Source organism: Lotus japonicus, chromosome 3 (genome assembly GCF_012489685.1).
Source record: "Lotus japonicus ecotype B-129 chromosome 3, LjGifu_v1.2".
Lineage (NCBI taxonomy): Eukaryota > Viridiplantae > Streptophyta > Magnoliopsida > Fabales > Fabaceae > Lotus > Lotus japonicus.
Genome location: NC_080043.1, coordinates 4454204 through 4474259, shown reverse-complemented (window position 1 = coordinate 4474259; position 20056 = coordinate 4454204). Strand labels below are relative to the sequence as shown.

The 20056-nt window shown below is 37.9% G+C and overlaps 3 protein-coding genes across 3 annotated transcripts; all 3 read left to right on the top strand.

Moving 5' to 3' along the window:
* Positions 1–170: 170 nt before the first annotated feature.
* Positions 171–7352, top strand: LOC130749079 (polynucleotide 3'-phosphatase ZDP). Its single transcript, XM_057602368.1, has 11 exons — positions 171–868; positions 971–1030; positions 2552–2623; positions 3098–3169; positions 3341–3397; positions 3559–3635; positions 3887–3968; positions 4146–4262; positions 6192–6328; positions 6460–6529; positions 7031–7352. The coding sequence occupies exons 1-11, from the start codon at positions 518–520 to the stop codon at positions 7076–7078; spliced, it is 1143 nt and encodes a 380-aa protein (XP_057458351.1). The 5' UTR covers positions 171–517; the 3' UTR covers positions 7079–7352.
* A 5576-nt stretch (positions 7353–12928) lies between these two features.
* On the top strand, positions 12929–16940 carry LOC130748437 (uncharacterized). Its single transcript, XM_057601658.1, has 8 exons — positions 12929–13463; positions 13988–14122; positions 14311–14502; positions 15000–15061; positions 15172–15341; positions 15625–15773; positions 15869–16012; positions 16244–16940. Exons 1-8 carry the CDS (start codon positions 13119–13121, stop codon positions 16424–16426), a joined length of 1380 nt encoding a protein of 459 aa, XP_057457641.1. The 5' UTR covers positions 12929–13118; the 3' UTR covers positions 16427–16940.
* Positions 16941–17336: 396 nt separating this feature from the next.
* Positions 17337–19505, top strand: LOC130709557 (peptide-N4-(N-acetyl-beta-glucosaminyl)asparagine amidase A-like). The gene has a single exon (XM_057558943.1). The coding sequence runs from the start codon at positions 17495–17497 to the stop codon at positions 19286–19288; it is 1794 nt and encodes a 597-aa protein (XP_057414926.1). The 5' UTR covers positions 17337–17494; the 3' UTR covers positions 19289–19505.
* The last annotated feature ends 551 nt before the right edge of the window (positions 19506–20056 follow it).

Here is a 20056-nt window from a genome sequence, read left to right as displayed (position 1 = left end):
GGCATATGAGTTGAGTATGAGAGGTTCAGGGATTGATTCATGGCGGGTGCAATTTATCTTTCCGATGTACTAAAAAAGAAGAACAATTTACTGCAACTGACGGTGTCATCTAACTGACTTTAATATCTGGTTCACTTCAGCACCTTTGTTATGACCATTGTAGCATGTGTGTCGCCTAGGGCATAAGGAGCATGATGACTTGACTCCACCCTCACCTTCCTCCGGCTTATCACCAACAGTCTACTCATAGTTTCAAACTCAACATTAGCAACTAAACACGAGGGTTGCACTCGTTGCAGACCTTAACCCAACACCTTCCCGCACAAGTTGACAACAACATGAGCTATGACTAAAACCTAACCCAATTTTCTCATCTTCACATTAGTGATGACTGATGAACCTAATATGGCGCGAAATTTTCAGTCCCTCAGTGGTCGTGAAATTACATTGCTGCCATTCTGAATCTTCTTCTTCTTCCTTCACATTTTGAACACTCTCACTCTACTGTGATCTTTTCATGCTCTCCATCCTCAGATTCTTCGCCGCAAACACCTGTCACCGCCCTAACATTTTCCCCAAACTCTTCACCGTCCCGGCACCTCCTCCGCCGTTCCGAACCGCCTCCGGTGGACGAAACCCTCTTCTTCCGATGGCGACTCCCGAATCGATAAAGGCGGAGTACGCCAAATCGAACCGTTCTTCATGCAAGGGGTGCTCCAAAACCATCGAGAACAAGTCACTCAGGTTGGGTATCGTCTCCAAGGACAAAACCAGAGGTTTCGAGACTGTCAAATGGCACCATCTCACTTGCTTCCCTCCGCCATATCCGGATTCTCCTCACATCATCACTGGATTTTCCTCCTTGGAGGTTTTCATTCCCCTCATCTTCGCTTTTCCAAAATTGGGTCAACGATTTTAGGTCAAAGTTTTGTTGCATTTTGTTTCATGTTTGTGTGTTTACTGTTTTCAGAGTAGTGACCAGGAAGCTGTGAAAGAGTTATTTGAAAGCCATGACTGCTCCGAAGAGAAGGTGAGAGAACTCGACTTTCGCTGACCCGAATATATGTAGGAAGAGCATTGTAGGGATAAGGGAATATTTGTATTGCTGGGTTGAAATCATTTCTGTGTTTAGATATATGTTGGTATCGATGTAAACAGACGTTACGCCCCGCACATTTCAGGACAAAATGTAATCAAAACCAGTGTTGTCAAATCGCGATTGCAGACCATCACGGTGAGCCAAAAATCCGCTATGTCGGCCGCTATTTAGCAGCGAATAGCGGGAATAGCGCGCTATAGTGGGCAATCGCGGCGTCGCGATTAGCCAAAAATCCGCCAGCGCCGCTATAGTCGCTATTTGATAACACTGATCAAAACTTATGAAATGAGATGTATCCAAACACACGCTTAAATGGGGTTTTAGATGTTGAGTTAAGACTTATTATTACTTGAGAACGTCTGATCTTAAAAGCTTTCTGTCAAGCAACAAAACCCTTAAGATTTGCATCCTAGTGGCTGAGCTACTATGCATGTCAGTGTTATCAAATATCCGCCATGGCTGAATCTCATGCGGAATTCTAGCAAGCCGCCATGGCTGATATTCCACCATAGTACGCAATCAATATTTATCAAATATGGCCTGTTTTTGGCTTTCTGCCAGACACCATCAATATTTGTCAAATATGGCCTGTTCATCATGCCCTACGTGTTGGGGTGAAGCAATGATGACAATAGCTTATATTTTGAGTCTGTGTCCAACTAAGATTTCATACAATCATACCTGAAGACGCTTGGACAGGGGAAATGCCTAGTGTGAATCACTTGAGGATATTTTGTTCCCTATGCTATAGACATATGCCAGATTAGAAGAGGAGGAAACTAGAAGATAAAAGTGAGCAGATGGTTCTGCTTGGTTATCATCCTATAGGAGCAACTTGCTGACACACTAACAAAACCTTTGAAGGTTTAGATGTTTAAGATGCTAAGAGAAAAGTTAGGTGTATCCTTAGTCAATCTGAATTGAAGTGGGAATGTTGTTAGTATTGTTAATTCAGTTTGACAGTTAGAGAAGTTAGTGGTTAATGGTGTAATTAGTGTTAGTTAGTTAGTTGGGTATGTGGTCTATGGTATAGGCTATGTGTATAAAGTATAAACTATAAATAAGAGCAGTCTGATACATGTCTTAGTTCAGTATATAGTGCAATAAAGAAAAATAGTTTATGACTACTCCTTTGGCCTGATTTGTTAACTCAAAAGAGGGATCTGGGATGAAATAAGAGGGTTCAAGTCCAATACCTTTTGTCTAAAAGGGAACTCTAATAGCAATAAAATTTTGATATTTAGTAATGAAAAAAAATTGAAGGGGAGAAAGGCCCATGCTTGGCCACCTTTGCTTCTGTCACTGTTTATGTGTGATTATTATTTTCATTTTGATTTTAATTTCCCCCCTTTTTTGTTTTAACTTGCCTGCTTTTTTAACTGTAAATAAAACTGTATTGCCTTTTCAATTTTTCTCAAACTTATTCATAATGGTTGTGTTACCCTTTGACAGGTTAGTAAGGCAACAGAAGACATACAAAATGAACAGAAAGAGACTGAAGAAAGTGACTCAAAGAAAAGAAAGGTAACCACTTAAAATGTCAGAGACTCAGTTTCTGAAGTATCGAATACCAACTGTTACATATTGTGTATCCTTGAGAGAGAGGGGCTGGAGCGGGGTTGTGGTTTCTGCTTCCCATTAAGTAGGTTTTTAGTTGTTGGCCTCCATCTTCTATTTAGCATTTCTTCTTCACTGTATGATGTATTGAAATGTTGTCAATTACCTTTTCCTGTTGGTCTAGATCTCTTGTATGAAGAAAGTCAAGATACTTTGACAAATATTTGAAACATTATTTCATGAAGAGATATGATTGAAATATTTCTTTATTATTTTTATAGTCATTTGAAAGTCTTACCTGACATTCTTAACCATGTATCTAAAAAAGATATAAAGAGTTGAATCAGAATCTGAGAAGTGTCAGTTTCTGTTGTTTTCAGATGGTTATTTTCTCCTTGCAATGCCTTATTGTTAACTCTCTTTGTTCTTCGTGTCTTGCAGTTATCCACATCTGATGTTAAAGCTGTGGTGGACATTAGCTTTTCAGTTTCAGACGTCATGAGCAAGTACAAGGTGAGATTTTGTGCTTTTTTGGCATTATTTGATTACTTTATTACTTTGATGCATGATAGTGAAAGCTTATCTTATTCTTATTACATTGTTGTGCATAATTTTGTTAACTTTTCTTATCCAACTTTTCATTTTTTACTGTTCTGACTTCAATGAGATTATTTTCTGATCCAGGATGCTACCCTTTTACCAAAATGGAAGGCATTCCAGACAGTCATATTTCTTGAGCGGGTGAGATTAATAGTCTTTTTTTGGTAGTTTCGTTAGCTTGTGAAAGGGGAAACCATGTGCAAGATATCCAGTTAAAAATATGAAGGGACAATGCAAACAAAGGTATACTTCTCTGCATGGTTTACATGGTCCTGTTTGTTTTATGCTCTGATAATTTTCAGGATGATGGTCTACATGATTCAAGTAAAATTGCTGCATTTGATTTTGATGGATGTCTTGCAAACACTGCTGTTAATAGGTATGTCTCCATCTGAAGTCATAACTTTGTGACTATTATTATTAATGCTATTGGTTTGGGAGTCAATATAAGTGATAAGGCTTCTGGTGAGGTTATGGGCTGCTGTCACCGAAAAGAAGTTATTGGCTTGGATATATTTTAATTTTTAATTATCAACGTTATGGGCTGGTGAGGTTATGTTTATATTTTTTTGTTGTCCCGCTGAAAATCAGAACTTTCTGATTATTGAGAAAGTTAACCTTTTCTTTCAGAGTTGGTCCAAAGGCTTGGTCCCTCATGTATCAGTCAATTCCTGATAAACTACAAAGCTTATACAACAATGGCTACAAGCTGGTGTGTTTCTTCTAACTGTAAAAAAAGCTGAGTATACTTTAGAATTTTGGCTGATTTTAGAAATTGACCATTTATATTCTCCCTCTTTCTGTTATTTGAATCTTTATCCTATGGAGTAGTGCTGCCAGTATGACGGTGTTGTTTACTCTCTATAGTCATTGCTGTTGACTCCTATAGGTAATTTTCACCAATGAATCTAATATTGAACGTTGGAAGAAATCGAGACAAAAAGCTGTGGACTCAAAAATTGGACGACTAAATAATTTTATTGAGAAAGTGAAGGTCCCGATTCAGGTGATTTTGTTGGTAACCCAAATGTATCTTTTGTAGTTATGCTATCAGCTGTTCAATTATGGATTGTTTTTCTGCTGGTTACCAGTTATTATTGCTGTGTTCAGGGAAGGAACTAGGAAAATTAGTTTGGGGGTTGGGGGGGGAGAAAATTTCTAATAAAATTTACAATATCCATTATTAGTCATAAAACTTCAGTAAAATTTTACAATGATTATTTCTATTGAAAAAATACTAACAACACTCACTTCAACATTTTCATTGTAACACTCTTATTGAATGGTTGAAATTTATGAGGTCCAATTAAAATATGAGTCTCCCTTCCAATTTGTTAGGACTCACATGAAGTTCAACTAATAAATGAGAGTGTTAAAGGGAGTGTTACTAGCATTTCTCTTTATATTATTATTAGTTACAAAACTCAATAACCACATAGCATGTTGCTGCGGGTGATTTACAAGAGAAACAATATCAATATTAATACTCAAAACAGTGCAGAATCAATAGAAAATTAAAAGATAAATACGATTGTCATTACAAAAGTAATAAATATAGAAAAGGTTGGTTGTGCGTGTGGACTAAAGAGGTGGGCGAACACAATTTAATTAAACCCTAGCTGTGGGCCTGTCAAGCAAAAAGTTAGGCTACGAGAGGACCTTTAATTAGCTAGTTGCTTGGGAGGGGGGCAAACACAATTTTCTCAGTACCATGTATCGTAATTTTTTGTAATTGTGTGGGGGGGGGGGGATTGTCCTTTTAAGCTAAAGCTGGGTCCGTCCCTAGCTTTGTTCTTCTTTAGTTACCATGTTTGTGATTTCTGGATGTGGATTACATGGTTGAAAATGTCCTTTCTAATTACTTGTGAAACAAAAGCAAGGGCCCGTTTGTTTCTGCTAAAAAAACAAGTGATATTAGAGTTGAATAAAAAATAATAATTTTATTTTAAGAGATTTATTTTAAAGCAGAAATTAACTTATGTTTGTTTACAAATATAAAAATTGCTTTTCAGTTTAAAAAGTTACTAGAAATAATTGATTATTCCAAAAGCTACTAGAAATAGCTTAAAAAAATAATTAGAGTTCTGTTTTATTTTCTCAAGTTCTGTTTTTTTTCAAAAACATATACAAGCAGTTCCAAAAATACATTTTTTTTTTTGAAAATAAGTTATTATTTCCCAAAATAAGCAGAGGCAAACGAGCCCATTAAGCTAAAATGAAAGAGTGATGCATAACTCTTGTAGGCATGGTTGTAATTCTCTCTTTAAGACACCTTGCACACCAATAAGTGTGGATAAAGATCTTCCTCTAGCCTCTTTCTCCTAGGGTTATACATAGTAGTTTTTGAATTACCAAAATATATTTCCCAATATACATATTTATGGAGAAAGAGATGTGGGAAATTATCTTTCATGAAGATACCTTGGTTCTACCCAACCTGGATTTATGCAACTAGATTAGACTATTCAAGCACTTTTACTTTATGATTTCCAACCTGTTGGTCACAAAAAGGGATTAGACATGTCGAGATACCATCCAACCAGTATTTAATTAAATCAATGGAAGTCCAATGCTTTCGAAAATAATTTTTCTAAGTCCAAGTCATCTGCATGGTGAATCCAATTTTCCTGTAAATGATTTACACTTCTTTTGTGAATTACTATTGTAAGAGTAAACATCTTCAGAGTATTGGCATCTCGATTCTGTTTACATCCATAGATGTTAAAATTGGAAATTGAATGTTTTGCACCTTGTGGTTTTCTACACCTTTGAAAATTTAGGTAAAAAGTATTTCACTATGGTGTTGCATGTTTCAGTTATTATGTAACAAAAGATTAAAGGGGGAAATAAAGCATTTTGTTGTCCATTTGTTATTGAAATTGTTTAGGAAGTACGTGAGAAGCTGACCTTGAGTAACTAAAATTTATCTACACAGGTTTTTATAGCTTGTGGGCTAAGTAACTCAGGCAAAGCTGCCGGAAAGGAAGATGATCCTTATCGCAAACCAAAACCAGGGATGTGGCAACTTATGGAGCAGCACTTCAACTCCGGCATTACCATTGATATGGATCAGTTATTATTTTTTTCTATTCATTGGCTCAATTGATGCTATGTTTATATTCCTTTTCTTTGTACTCAGAATAATATGATAGGTTACCCATGAAGTGATGAGAATGTTAACCATGCATTTTCTATGTTGGTAGATCCTTTTATGTTGGTGATGCTGCTGGAAGAAAATCAGATCATAGTGATGCTGATATTAAATTTGCAGAGGTAGTTAAACCATTTTAGCCTTGAACAATTAACTTCATCACTATTTTGTGGCTGGTACTTGAGTATTCATTCCCCCTAGCCTGATTCAAGCATCATGTAGGACATGGTCAGCTTTTCTGTTAAGTGAATAATGGCAACTTGGCAAGGCTCATAACGCAGTCTAAGTGCTTTAAATGAAGTTTATCAAAATGGATCCCCTGCAGCTCCCTCCGGCCGAATCTTGATTATTGATTTGTAGTTCTAAAGGTCAAGAACTCAAGATTATTGCATGAAAAATCAATTAATTAAAAAACTTTAACAATTAGTGATGGTAGATTGTTTTATGTGCTCTAGAGGCAGGAGGGTCTTAGAGGATCCAAATCTGAAGTTTATGGGTACATAGTGCGGACTTTATTATCTTAAGCAGCATGTTCACTCTCAATAATATTTTATGTCATCAATGTTTAATCTTTGCATGTTTGCTGTCTAATTTATTTCTTTATTTAATTTCGGTGGTTGCAGGCCATTGGTTTAAAATTTCATCTCCCTGAAGAGTACTTCAAGGCTTGAGGATCTAATGTGGTCATCGGTTCATAGGTGTAAGGTCCTTTTTTTTGAAGTGACATTACCAACTGGAATGGTATCTAGTTGACTTTGTTTTTGTCGACCGGATATATGAACGTAGACAGATTAAATTATCTGATGTTGTCCACTAATTTGTAGTCAATCAAAAATTTATTGTTGTTGCTTAAATAATTATGTGGTTTTTCTTTTGGGTACTAAAATAATTCTGTGGTTGTTTAGCTATATTTCATTTTTAAAATAAATATAAGGCTTAATTCCAGTTTGGGCCCTGATGTTTCACGAATGAGCGATTTGCACCCCCCCGTGTTTAAAATGCGTGGTCAAGCCCCCTTATGTATCTAAACTGTGACATTGGTGCCCTTTCGTCAATATCCGTTTGATTCTGTGAGTTGACCAAACGGTTCTCCCTTCATTAACTGACGTGACGTCCACGTGTAATAATAATTATTTAAAAAAAAATTAGGAAAATAATTCCCTCCCCCATTCATTAACCCGATTCCCCCAATTTTAAACCAAGTTTTCCCCAAATTTTTACTTACCCGATCCCCCCAATTTGAACCCTAATTAGAACAAAGAAACCCCATTCATTATTCGTTGGAAAAAATGCAGAATAGATGCTGAAACCGCACAAACATTAGCTGCACCAGGGAACCCAAGCCACCAAACAAATTTAACCAATGTGTATCACAAGTGTGAGCAAACGACTCTATGACCAAGCAAATCAAGTTTGATCATTGTTGGTGAGTCTGTGTATTAAACTTTCACCACCATCCCCAACCACATCTTCATAGGGTGGAAGGTACATGGGGATGCAGATCTGGTAAATGAGTGGAGTGAAATTTCTCTGGCTTTGCATAGGGTGGAAGGTAGATGGGGGTTTGTTTTTCTGATTTGGGGTTAGCATTTGGGTCATGGGGTTGGGATAGAGAAGAGGAGAAGAAGAAGGTTGGGTTCTGATTTTGCTGAAGATGAAAATGTGAGGGAGGACTGGAGGAGATGAAGACGAAAAAGAAGAAGAAAGGAAAGAGAGGGGGGCTGGAAGCGTGAGGGACAGATGGGGATTGAGGGTTTTTTAGTTGTTTTACTATTTTTTTTTATGTTTTATTAAATTAGTTTTTTTTTTGTAAAATAATTGTTATTACACGTGGACGCCACGTCATTTAATGAAGGGAGAACCGTTTGGTCAACTCACGGAACCAAACGGAATTGACGGAAGGGCATCAATGTCACAGTTTAAATACATAAGGGAGTTTGACCGCACATTTTAAACACAGGGGGTGCAAACCGCACATTCGTGAAACATCAGAGGCTCAAACTATAATTAAGCCTAAATATAACTTAAAATGTTGACTGTATTTGGACACTTATATTCTAGTTATGTTATAGGCTTAATTGCACTTTTGGTCCCCCAACTTTCGCCTTCCTGTGAAAATCGTCCCCAAACTTCAAAATTAGCAAAAAAAATCCTCAACGTTTACATGCGGTTGCAAAATTGGTCTTCCGTTAGACTTCCATCCAAAACTTAACGAATTCAGGGTTAAAAAAGGAATTAAAAATTAAAAAAAATGAAACCCAGGAAATTCATGACGTTCTTCATCATCTTCTTCAACTTTTTTTTTCCTGAACATCAATCAAACAAGAAACCTAGAAATTTGAAGCTCTCCATCAATACACATAGGAAATATTTCAATTCTTCATCATCTTCACATCATGTTCTTATGAAAAGCCAAGAAAAATCCATAGATTCATCATATTCATCCTAAACTTTCCATTAAGCAAAAGAAACCCACTAGAAAATTACTTCTAGAACCTCTATCTCTTTCACCTTCTAGTAGATTTTGCTCATGCACAACATTGGAAATCCAATTTTCTCCCATCATCAACTTTCGCTTCTTCCACCAGTTCTATCTTTTCATCTCCGTCTTCCATCACCATCAAAGAAATCAAACGATAGGGACGTTTGAGGGAGAGATCGAGAAATCCAAATCCAGCGAAACCCACCCCACCACTCCCTCTCACAACCCCAGATCGAGAACGAAATCCACCCCAGCACTCCCTCAACTCCTCATCTTCCTTATCCTCCTTTCAAATCTTCAGATCTATGCGAAAGGTCGTCGCGGCGGTGGTTAGAGCTTCGCCAACCAAGAAAGGAGATTGAACGTCAGCAGTGAGGGATTCACAGGACGTCAACGACGGGAGACTCAGAGAAGTGGGTCGATCTTCATGTGCAACCCAGAGTCTATTGAAGCCCTGAATCGATTGAACCCATCGCTCGATCTACCGTTGTTATTGATGTTGATGTCGTTGTTGTTGCAGTGTTTGTGTTGTTGGGGTTGGGGTTGGGGTGGGGTGGGGTTCTTGAATTCTGGGTTGGGTTGAGAGTGGTGGGGTGATGTGGCTGTTGTTTGCTTGTGAATAATAGTAGTGGCTTGTATTGTTTGTCCTCTGGGATTTGATCTGCAATCTCATGCTCTCGAGGGGATCTTCTTTTGCAGGGGTAGGTGGCTTTGTTGAAATATATGACATCAGGTGTAAGGTGGCTGTGATTTTGGCATTGAAATTGAAATAGTTATATTGGAATTCTTGTAGCATTTAAACTTGTCTTCTGTAGTTTCGTTGATTTTATTCAAATGAGAGGAATGAAAATGAAGAAGAAGATGTTTGAAGAAGATGAATAATGAATGAAGGTTGTTGGGTTTCATTTTTTTATTTTTTAATTCATTTTTTAACCCAAAATCCGTTAAGTTTTGGATGGAAGTCTGGATCCCCCTAATATACACAAGTTTTTTCCTTGTGCAACTTTACACAAGGCCGGTTTAACCCATTTTGATGGGTGAACCGATTTTTCTCTATTTTAATTAATTGTAAATGTGATTTTTTTAATTTGACCCCAGATTATTAAATTTAGATAGCCCAACCCCAAACCCATCACCAATTTCTACGGGAACCCAGAAAATGCCTCAGCGCTTATCCCCACTGATAAGTTGTGTTAATTTTTCTTTTGTTCATATGATTAATAATCAAATTTGATGAGTGTTTGAAATGAGGAGGATGAATATCCCTACTAATGGCTAAGGCATAGAGGGCAAGGAGGATCAATGAGCTCTGCAAGTAAACATGTGCTGTGGAAGACATGACCACATAGAAGAACATCACCTTCTGGAAAAAAAAAAAGACTCAGTCTAGCCTTCACACCTAAACTCATAAATCACCAAAAAGATTCGTCAAAATTTATAATCATGTTCAGATTTTTAAAAATTAACGTGGATGGACATGGCTTCCATCACCAAATCTGTCACCACCACCAACATAATAGATCTGATAAACACAGCCTCCATCAGATCTAGAACATAACATCACCAAATTCGTTACCATCACCAACAAAATAGATCTGGAACATGTTATTCACTCTCCTCTGATCTTTCTGTAGGTGGGTGGATGAAGAACAACCCAGATTCAAAAAGGGGGAAACCCAGATCTTGCCTGAATACAGTAACAAGAAGTGGTGGTTGGGATTGAAGCTTTCTTCTAGATCTGGGCATCAACACCGTTAGAGCGTCCCCATCTGATTCACTCTCTTCGACGGCGAAGGAGAGGCCCATGACAGCGAGGAGGGAGGTGCCGACGACGTCTCCGGCGGCCCATAAAAAGGGGAACAGCGTGGACAGCGACCGGTACTCGTTCACGGGTTGTTGCTCGCGCGGAACATGACACTGTGTTCCGTTCCGAGAGGTGAATCAAAAGAAAAGGTGGTTCCTTTTTTCTTTTTTCTATGTGAACGTGAAATGAAGGGAGAAATTTGGGGTGAAGGAGGAGAAGGTGGATCTTGATGGTTCACTCTCCCTTGATGAAAGACGGCGGCAGGAGGGCTTGAGACGGAGGCAGATCTGAAATCTTTATGCAGATGAAGAACGAAGCTGTTTTTGGTTACAGTGAGATGAAGAACGAAGATGATAATTTAGGGCTGATAATTGGGGCTAATAATTTGAGGTTAAGATAATAAATCATATTTTTTAATTAAAATATTATTTAAAAAAACTAATCCGGTTGAACCGGCCTTGTGTAAAGTTACACAAGGAGAAAACTTGTGCATATTAGGGGGATCCTGGAAGTCTAACGACAGACCAATTTTGCAACCGCATGTAAACGTTGAGGATGTTTTTTGCTAATTTTAAAGTTCAGGGACGATTTTTGCAGGAAGGCCAAAGTTAGGGGACCAAAAGTGCAATTAAGCCAAAATAATAAAACCCAAAAAAAATAATCACTCAATTAAGAAGAAAGCTCTGCAAGCTAGCCAATGCAGGAAGGATCCTCCTTCTACCCAGCGCCACCACCTTCGCAAGCCAACGTCGCCGCTCACGTCGATCGCCGCTCTTTCCACTCCGACCTCCATGCTCTGTCAGCGAGCTGCGCAACCCCTGGTTCGCCCTCTTATTCGCATCGTTTTTCTGTTTCGTACCCCACAAAACGCCCAAATTTGGTTCGTGTTTCACACATGTCGTGCGTTTGGCCAAGTGCGAGTTAGAGGGATTGTTTGAGCTTGGGGAGAGGTGCGATTCCGATCTTCTATTCCTCGACCCGGAAACCTCAAGGTGTGATTCAAGCTACAGACCCAGAAATTGAGAAAGAAGCAAAAGCATAGATGATGATATTGTAGCTACAGATCTTTGTTGTTGTGGTTGGATGGCTATGCTGCTATGTTGATATCAGATTTGGAATGCTTTTGGATTGCTGCAGATTGTTCCTATATCCTTTGCTTTTTTCTTCTTAGTGTGGAAGTTACACGGTCCTTGTTGTGTCATGTGGTGGGACTAAGTGTTTCTTTCTTGTTTAGAAAATCCTTTCCACTTGTACTCCGTGGGTGGTAAAGGCAGTTGTTTGTAGGGTATGTTGGGTTTGTGGATGAAGGGGTTTTTTTTTTTCTGGGTTTTTGAGTTTGTAGGGGATGAAGATAATAGAGGAAGAAGATGAAGATGAAGAACAATTTTAAAGGTTTCAGAATATTTTACATTTTAAAAATCTGTTAGATTTTGGACGGAAGTTGGATGGAAAACCAATTTTGCAACCGCGTGTAAACTTCAGGGTCGTTTTTTTGCTAATTTTGAAGTTTGGGAACGATTTTCGCAAGAAGGTCAAAGTTGGGGGATCAAAAGTGCAATTAAGCCTATTATTTTATTAATTCTCTAAATTAAAATATTATTAAATAATACCACGTCAGCAATCTGTTAGATTTTGGACGGAAAACCAATTTTGCAACCGGGTGTAAACTTCAGGATCGTTTTTTGCTAATTTTGAAGTTTGGGGACGATTTTTACAGGAAGGCCAAAATTGGGGGACCAAAAGTACAATTAAGCCATTTTTAACTGAATAAGTTTAGATTGTCATGGTTATCTGAATTTTGGAGGCATGGTTTATGTTTTATACTAGTATGAAAGAAGAAAAAAGGCATACCGCACTTAAAGTGTGGAATGACAATTTTGTATACGGTAAAAATGCGGTAATTAACGAAATTGCATCTGTTTAATTTGCAGAATGAATATGTAAATTACACAAATTGGTTTGCATAACAAAAATATGAGCTGCAACAATATACCGCGATTATTAAATGTGAAATTACTTTATTATAAAAGTGATTCCACTAATACAATGTTACGGTATTATTTAAAAAGTAATATGACATTTGTATTTGTGATATATTACTTTTAAAATTACATTCACCAATTTATTTTGCGGTATATAAAAGTAACTTAGGACACATATACCGGTAAAGGACGGGCACCACACTAGTTGGTAAGTAGCGAGACACACGCTAACTACAATTAGTTCTAGTTACATATTTCGCTAAAGCATCCGCCACCATATTAGGTTCCATGAGATGTAACGTACGGAAAATGAAGCGTGAGATTGAAGAGAAAATGAAGCGTGAATAAATAAATACTATTCAAATAACTAGCCATTGTGAAACTAGTACTTTTCCCCTTCATTTTGCAGGGAAGAAGAATCATTGGAGAAAGAAACACACAAAATGGCAAGACGATCATACAAGACGAATTTGGGATGCATAGCATGCGACGATTTGGCGGATCTCGGAGCCGGAAAACCCGGTTGGCTCGTCGACAACCCGAATCTCCTCACCGCCCTCGACACCCACTCTCTCCTCCTCGCCAACCGCATCTCAATCCTCGTTCTCTCCTGGTCCGATCCCGATGCATCTCGGGTCAAGATCCGACCCGAATTGTCCCCCATCGATGCCGAATCCATCTCCGCCGTCGAGTGGTTGGTCTTCGACGACGTTCGTGTCATCGTCGCCGGAACTTCCTCTGGTTACTTGCTTGTTTACTCCTTGCGCGGTGAATTGATTCATAGGCAGGTGAAAATTGTAGATAGATATAGCTTTCAATTTCAGCTCGTGAATTTTGATAATCCCTAGAAATTTATGAGAATTGGGTTTATTTGTTCGATTCATATGGAAGATTCGACGTAAATGATCTCGTTATCAATAATATCCCTCATAATTTAGTTTTTTATCGAGCTCAATGGTGTAGTGTGATCCATATAGCCGACCTCACTTATGGCATAGTGTGAATGTGATCCATATAGGCGACCTCACTTATGGCGTAGTGTGATCCATATAGGCGACCTCACTTATGGCGCAGTGTGATCCATATAGCCAACCTCACTTATGACATAGTGTGATCCATATATAGCCGACCTCATTTATGGTGTAGTGTGATCCGTATAGCCGACTTCATTCATGGCGTAGTGTGATCCATGTAGCCGGCCTTACTTAGTGGGATAAGGCTTTTGTTGTTGTTGTTGTTGTGGCTTTATTTGTACTTTTGTGCATGCATGATGGTAATTGATAATAGGTTCAATTTGATTTTTCCTGTGTAGATGATTTATCCTGGACGTGTTTTGAAGTTGAGAGTTCGCGGAACGAAGAAAGATTTGATTCAAGACTCTTCTTCAGAAGAGTTTTGTCTCATTATGCCTGGTGTGATTGCCCGTTTTGATAGCTCTGATATTCAGGTAAACTTGGGTGGAAATGTAAAACTTGGAATGCCTTTGTTTATTTCTTTTACTTTTAGGTATTTGGCATGCTGTATATTTAGTAGGATTTTTAATTGATGTGGATTTGAAAGGTGTAGTCTGAATATTGGATTATGGTGGTGGCTGATTGTGAGTCTAATAGAAGGCTTTGCAATGTTGAAATGCAGAATATGCTGCAGAAATGGTTTGAAGAATCGCAATCTCAGTTATGGAATCAAAAGCCAAAGAGGGAAGATTCAGAGGATTTTGAACATTCCCATGTGAAATTACCTTACCAGGTGTGGAATGTTGGCAAGTATGGTACTTGTGCTGATGCCGCAATCACTGGGATAATGCCTCCACCACTGATGGAACAGCAGGTAAAATCTTTTAAATACTTATATAGTTATATTATATTATGACTGCCATTCTAGTCACATTTCCTTGTATTCCAATTCATGTAATCTAAACAATTGAAAACAAGAAAAGGAAGAAACTATTAGCAAATCTTGTAAATATCTCTCGTCAACGTGTAATTTGTAAAGTGTGAAGTAACTTTTCTTTTCTCTTTCATTCAATCATTTACTCCTTCCAGGTGTTTGTAGGCTTTCTAAAGTTTAATTTTCCTTCCTGCAAAGCTCTACTCGGGTTAATTCCTATAAACTACTGAAAAGTTTATGATCTGAACCCTGAAATGATACTAAGTTTGATCAATCTGTAGTATTTTATTATGTTGTATGGTTTGTTTTTCTCGGTTTCACCTGTCCTACCATGAGTTTTCTTTGCTATATGATTGTGGCTGTTTGAACCCTAGATAATGGATGATATCTGAAGTTATTTCTGGTATTTGAATTCAGCTGCTTTTATTGTTGGGCAGTCAAGTCAACGTTATTATTGTGCAGTGGCTGTTGGAGAGGATGCTGTGATTTCAGCTTACAGGTATGATTGTTAGATATTGCTTATGTTACTTCTTTATTGATATGTTCTCAAAAATCATTTTTATTGTCATAATATTGTATTGACCAAGTTTTATTTGATCCTTTTGGAAGACTTTCTGAGGACAAAGGCAGGTCATTAGTGGGGGCTATCCTGTCTAAAGTAGTGCCTGCAGCATTTTCCACAGTAGCTTCTTTTTCTAAATTGATTTGGCGAAGTGAACCGGCTTCTCCAAAGAAATCTCCAAGGAAATCAGATCAGAAGCCTCAGCCATTTGCTCGAGGTAGGACTAACACAAATCAGATTAACCATTTTACAACACCTCTCTCTTTCTATCTGTTGTTTCTTTTTGGCAGATTATCAACACATGAGTGGAGTTGATGTTTAGTGATCCTAAGAAGCTCATTATGAGTGTCTTTGAATAGAAAAAACCATCAGACATTGTTAGCAGAAAAGATATAGCTGGACCAACTGGACTTCATCAATAGATAAAATGCAGTGTTGTTGTCCTCCATTTCTAAATTCAAATCCCATTATCTGACTTTTGTGTTCGTGTTTCAACGCAGCTTCACCTTTGACGTGTTTAAAAGATCACCCTAGGAAAGGTGAGAAGCTTACCTTATCACCAAGTGGTACATTGGCTGCTATAACTGATTCTCTTGGTCGCATATTGCTGCTTGATACACAAGCACTTGTGGTGGTGCGCTTATGGAAGGTTTTCTCTTCATCTTTTTGGCCCTGACTATCTCTCCTGAAGTCAAAATAAAATAACCGTTCTATTCACTTAATATTGAATTAGTAATTTTCCAGGGATATAGGGATGCCAGCTGTCTATTCATGGAGATGTTGGTGAATAAAGATACTGCATCGTCAAGCTCTACTTATTATGAACCAATGAAGAGTGATTACTGCTTGTGTTTGGCTATTCATGCACCAAGAAAAGGAATTATTGAGGTATGTCTCTTACCTTACATTACGTGTGAACTAAACGTTTCCACCTCTTTGATAAAACCATTGAAATCCTTTAATGCAATTATTACTAGAATGATATGACAGCTTCTTCTAATGTTTGCTGCTATTTACTGCAATTACTATGCACAAAAAGCTGAACAAGCCTTCTACCGGCATACTTGCTTTCACTTGTAGATTTTTAATTCTTGAATCGTGATTGATATTGTCCTGCAGATCTGGCAAATGAGAACTGGGCCACGACTTAGAACGATTCCATGTGCTAAAGGTAGCAAGATGTTGCAACCCACCTACAGGTTTGGTGCATCCATATCCTCTCCATATGTCCCGCTGGAAGTTTTCTTGTTAAATGGGGACTCGGGTCAGATATCAGTCTTAAACCGAACCTTGGATTCTTGACATGTTCTGCTACAACAAAAGCAGTGTATGATATTATAATGTTCTCGCCATGCTCGGGGTCCGAGGAAAGGTTTATTGTAGGCAGGTTGGCCAGCGTATGCAAAGAAAGCAATCCTACAGCTCGAACCAAATCTCCAGATCAGATGGCAACACTTTAAAATCGGGGTGCCATGATTCCTCCAAAAATGGTGTATTGAAGTTCAATATAGGAATGGTTACTATTCGTCCGACTAGTCGAAATTTCTACTATTTGTAAAGGGGAAATTGATAGAAACATGATTGTGAGTGAGGGAGACTTCTCGTCCGATGGTTTCTTTTTACAATTGGGTTATTGTTTTGTTCACCCAATGCTATGGGTTCGGTTCCTCTAAGAGACTTGTGTCTCCGTTTCTTTTTACATCACTTTAAAGAACCAAATCTTACTCTTAAATCCCTTATTATGTATCCACTATCCTCTAACAACTAGCTAACTTTTTTTGTGATAAAAGATGTATTAATTCTTCTCTTTTGGTTACTTTGGAAAACTATTTTAATTCTCTTGTAATAAAGAAAAAGAATCTTTCTTGTTTATTTAAACTGCAATATGATCATAAAAATCTTATAAAAAGTGGTAAAATGATATTTATATTTTTTTTTTTCATGATTGACAATGTCTTTATCGAAAAAGGACGAATGGAATAAAGAATTAATTTCATTTGCAAACAAAAATTGTTAATTTTTTATTTATAAGATAGAATTTGTTTAATCTAAACTCTAAAGTTTTAACTACTTCCAATTTTTTTTCTTCAAATAAAGAAGAATATCGTTTTATTTTTAGTTGCTTCAATGGGTACTTTTATCCCTATTAGTTAAGTCACCAAAAATATAAATTATATTCATTGTATAGGTATACAATGTCCAAGATAATAAATGCTTGTCGATTGAACCTAGAAGCTAGAGCATTGCTTTGCTTGGATATGATCTTTTGCATTGAGTAATCACAACTTCAAATGGCTTGAAAATTGAAATATATGTTGATGCAAGCAAAATCTTAGCAAACATCACCCCACACTCTTAAGCAACAAAAACATGGACAACACTTTCATTCCCTTCCTTGTCCTCTCCCTCTTCCTCCTCCATTTCCCTCTTTCTGCAGCAAATCTCCACAAGATCAAGCAACTCCGACCAGATTTTCTCGTTCAAACAACATCCTCAAACAACGACACAACACCACCCACTGAGTATTTTGAGGTAACCAGACCCATACAACTCCCCAAAACAAAACCATGTTCGTACAATGTCCTCCACCATGATTTTGCCTACACATATGGCAAACCCCCAGTTCTTGCAAACTACACCCCTCCCTCTCACTGCCCATCACAGAAATTCTCCAAAATCGTCCTTGAATGGAAGGCAACGTGTAAAGGAAGACAGTTTGATCGCATTTTTGGTGTTTGGCTTGGTGGGGTTGAGCTTCTCAGAAGCTGCACTGCAGAGCCAAGAGCCACTGGGATTGTTTGGACTGTTCAGAAGGATATCACAAGGTACCATTCTCTGCTATTGAGTAACCAAACACTTGCTGTTTATCTGGGCAATCTTGTTGATAATACTTATACTGGGGTTTACCATGTTGATATCACTATTCATTTTTATCCAATAGAGTCTAAGTTTGCTGGTTTAGCTTCTGGGAATGGTTTCCCTGCGGATTTGATCTTGCCCATTTCGCGAAACCTTCCACTGAATGATGGGTTGTGGTTCCCTATAGTGAATTCTTCTGATGTAGGCTTGAAGAAGTTTAAGATACCCCAAAATGCTTATAGGGCTGTGTTGGAGGTTTATGTTTCATTTCATGAGAGTGATGAGTTTTGGTATGCCAATCCTCCAAATGAGTATCTTTCTGCAAATAATCTTACTGGTACACCTGGGAATGGACCATTTAGGGAGGTTGTGGTTGCTCTTGATGGGAAGGTTGTTGGTTCAGTTTGGCCTTTTACTGTGATTTATACAGGAGGGGTCAATCCTCTCTTGTGGAGACCCATTACTGGGATAGGTTCATTTGATCTTCCATCCTATGATATTGAGATTACACCCTTTTTGGGGACTATATTGGATGGACAAACCCATTCATTTGGGTTCAGTGTGACTAATGCACTGAATGTTTGGTTTATAGATGCTAATTTACATCTTTGGTTGGACACAAAGAGTAGTAGAACAGAAGGAGAACTCCTGAATCTGATTGACAAGCCTTTGGTTGAATCTCTAGTATCTGACTTCAATGGTTTAAATGGATCATTTTGGACTAGTGCAAAGAGGTTTATTTTGTCTACTGGATGGGTCAAATCCTCCTATGGTAATATCACAACCAGTTTAGTACAACATTTTTCTTACCACAATAAGATGGTAATCGGGAAGAATGGGGATAAGCAAACTGTGAATCAAACGATTTTTTTCAATGACACTGTCCATGCTAAACCGCCATCACCCCTTGTTGATTCTGTCGAGGACACGCACAGAAAATTTTCCCTCTACTTGGGCTCAGATGAACTAGATCAGGATAACGATACTTACTTATCTGTTGCAAATGTTACATTGGGATTTGATGAGAACAAGTCTCAGAGTGGAGCTTTTGGAGTGTCAAAGAGCTCTCTAAAAAATGTGCAGGATGGCCAGGGTACTATAGTTGTTAGAAAGAATTTGGTTGTTAGGGGGCAGGGTGATACACAGCAAGATTATAGATATACAAGCACTGGGTACTGCTATTTTAGGAAAGTTGGCAGCTCAAATTACACAATTCTATATGATAAAATCAGAAATTCATGCCAGAAAAGAAGTCACCCTCGTCTTGGCCTTAATTTGTTCAAGAAGTTGCCCGTTATGCTATAGGGTTCTTTCTTATATGAAAAGAGAAGTTAACTCTCCATTGCTTGGTGCTTCATGCTCTTCCTTTTTATAAAGTTCTGTGCTGGCTATGTCATACTGTTGTCATTTCGCAACTGTGATTTGTAATTCTGTTTCCCTTTTTTCAACCTATATGTAATAATAAAATTATGATCTCATTTGTTCTTGCCGTATATTAAAACATGATCAGTTTCCAATAAAATTTACATGTCCTGTAAAGTTTTTGCTTGAATAGGTTTGTATAAGCATAATTATATTAGTATTACTGAAGTGAAGAACCCTGGGATGGTGATTGTGGTGACGTCGACCTACGAGCACATGTTTTATAAGCATGATGCACTTGCTGGAGGCCAGATCACTCAATCGGATATAAATCATCGAACACTGATTTTGTGGGATGCTAGGAAAAAATTGGAGACTCGAAGATTGCTTTCAGGTGACAATTTGTGCTTATCTTTTTCAAAATTCAAAACGCTTGCTTTCAATTACTATCAAGCCAAACTTTTCCTTTACTGAAATATCAAAGGTGCTATCCACTTCTATTTACTTTATGTAAAATCAATGAACCATTTGAAAATTGAAAGCACAAATAATGCAGGCCAAGGGGTTTCATTTATAATTAAATGTTGAATTGCTGCTTGAGCAACTTCAGCATAACAGTGGGACACGGATATTTAACACTGCCCAAGCATGAACTCATTCAGGAATAAGAAACCATTGGCTTTCAAGTTTCAAGTTGGCCCAGCTTTACTA

Coding starts and splice junctions, on each gene's coding strand:
- LOC130748437 (XM_057601658.1), top strand. CDS start 13,119: ATGGCAAGACGATCATACAAGACGAATTTGGGATGCATAGCATGCGAC. Junction 14,123..14,310: donor TTGATAGCTCTGATATTCAG/GTAAACTTGGGT, acceptor GTTGAAATGCAG/AATATGCTGCAGAAATGGTT. Junction 16,013..16,243: donor CAAGAAAAGGAATTATTGAG/GTATGTCTCTTA, acceptor ATTGTCCTGCAG/ATCTGGCAAATGAGAACTGG.
- LOC130749079 (XM_057602368.1), top strand. CDS start 518: ATGCTCTCCATCCTCAGATTCTTCGCCGCAAACACCTGTCACCGCCCT. Junction 3,170..3,340: donor ACGTCATGAGCAAGTACAAG/GTGAGATTTTGT, acceptor TTTCTGATCCAG/GATGCTACCCTTTTACCAAA. Junction 4,263..6,191: donor AAGTGAAGGTCCCGATTCAG/GTGATTTTGTTG, acceptor TTATCTACACAG/GTTTTTATAGCTTGTGGGCT.
- LOC130709557 (XM_057558943.1), top strand. CDS start 17,495: ATGGACAACACTTTCATTCCCTTCCTTGTCCTCTCCCTCTTCCTCCTC.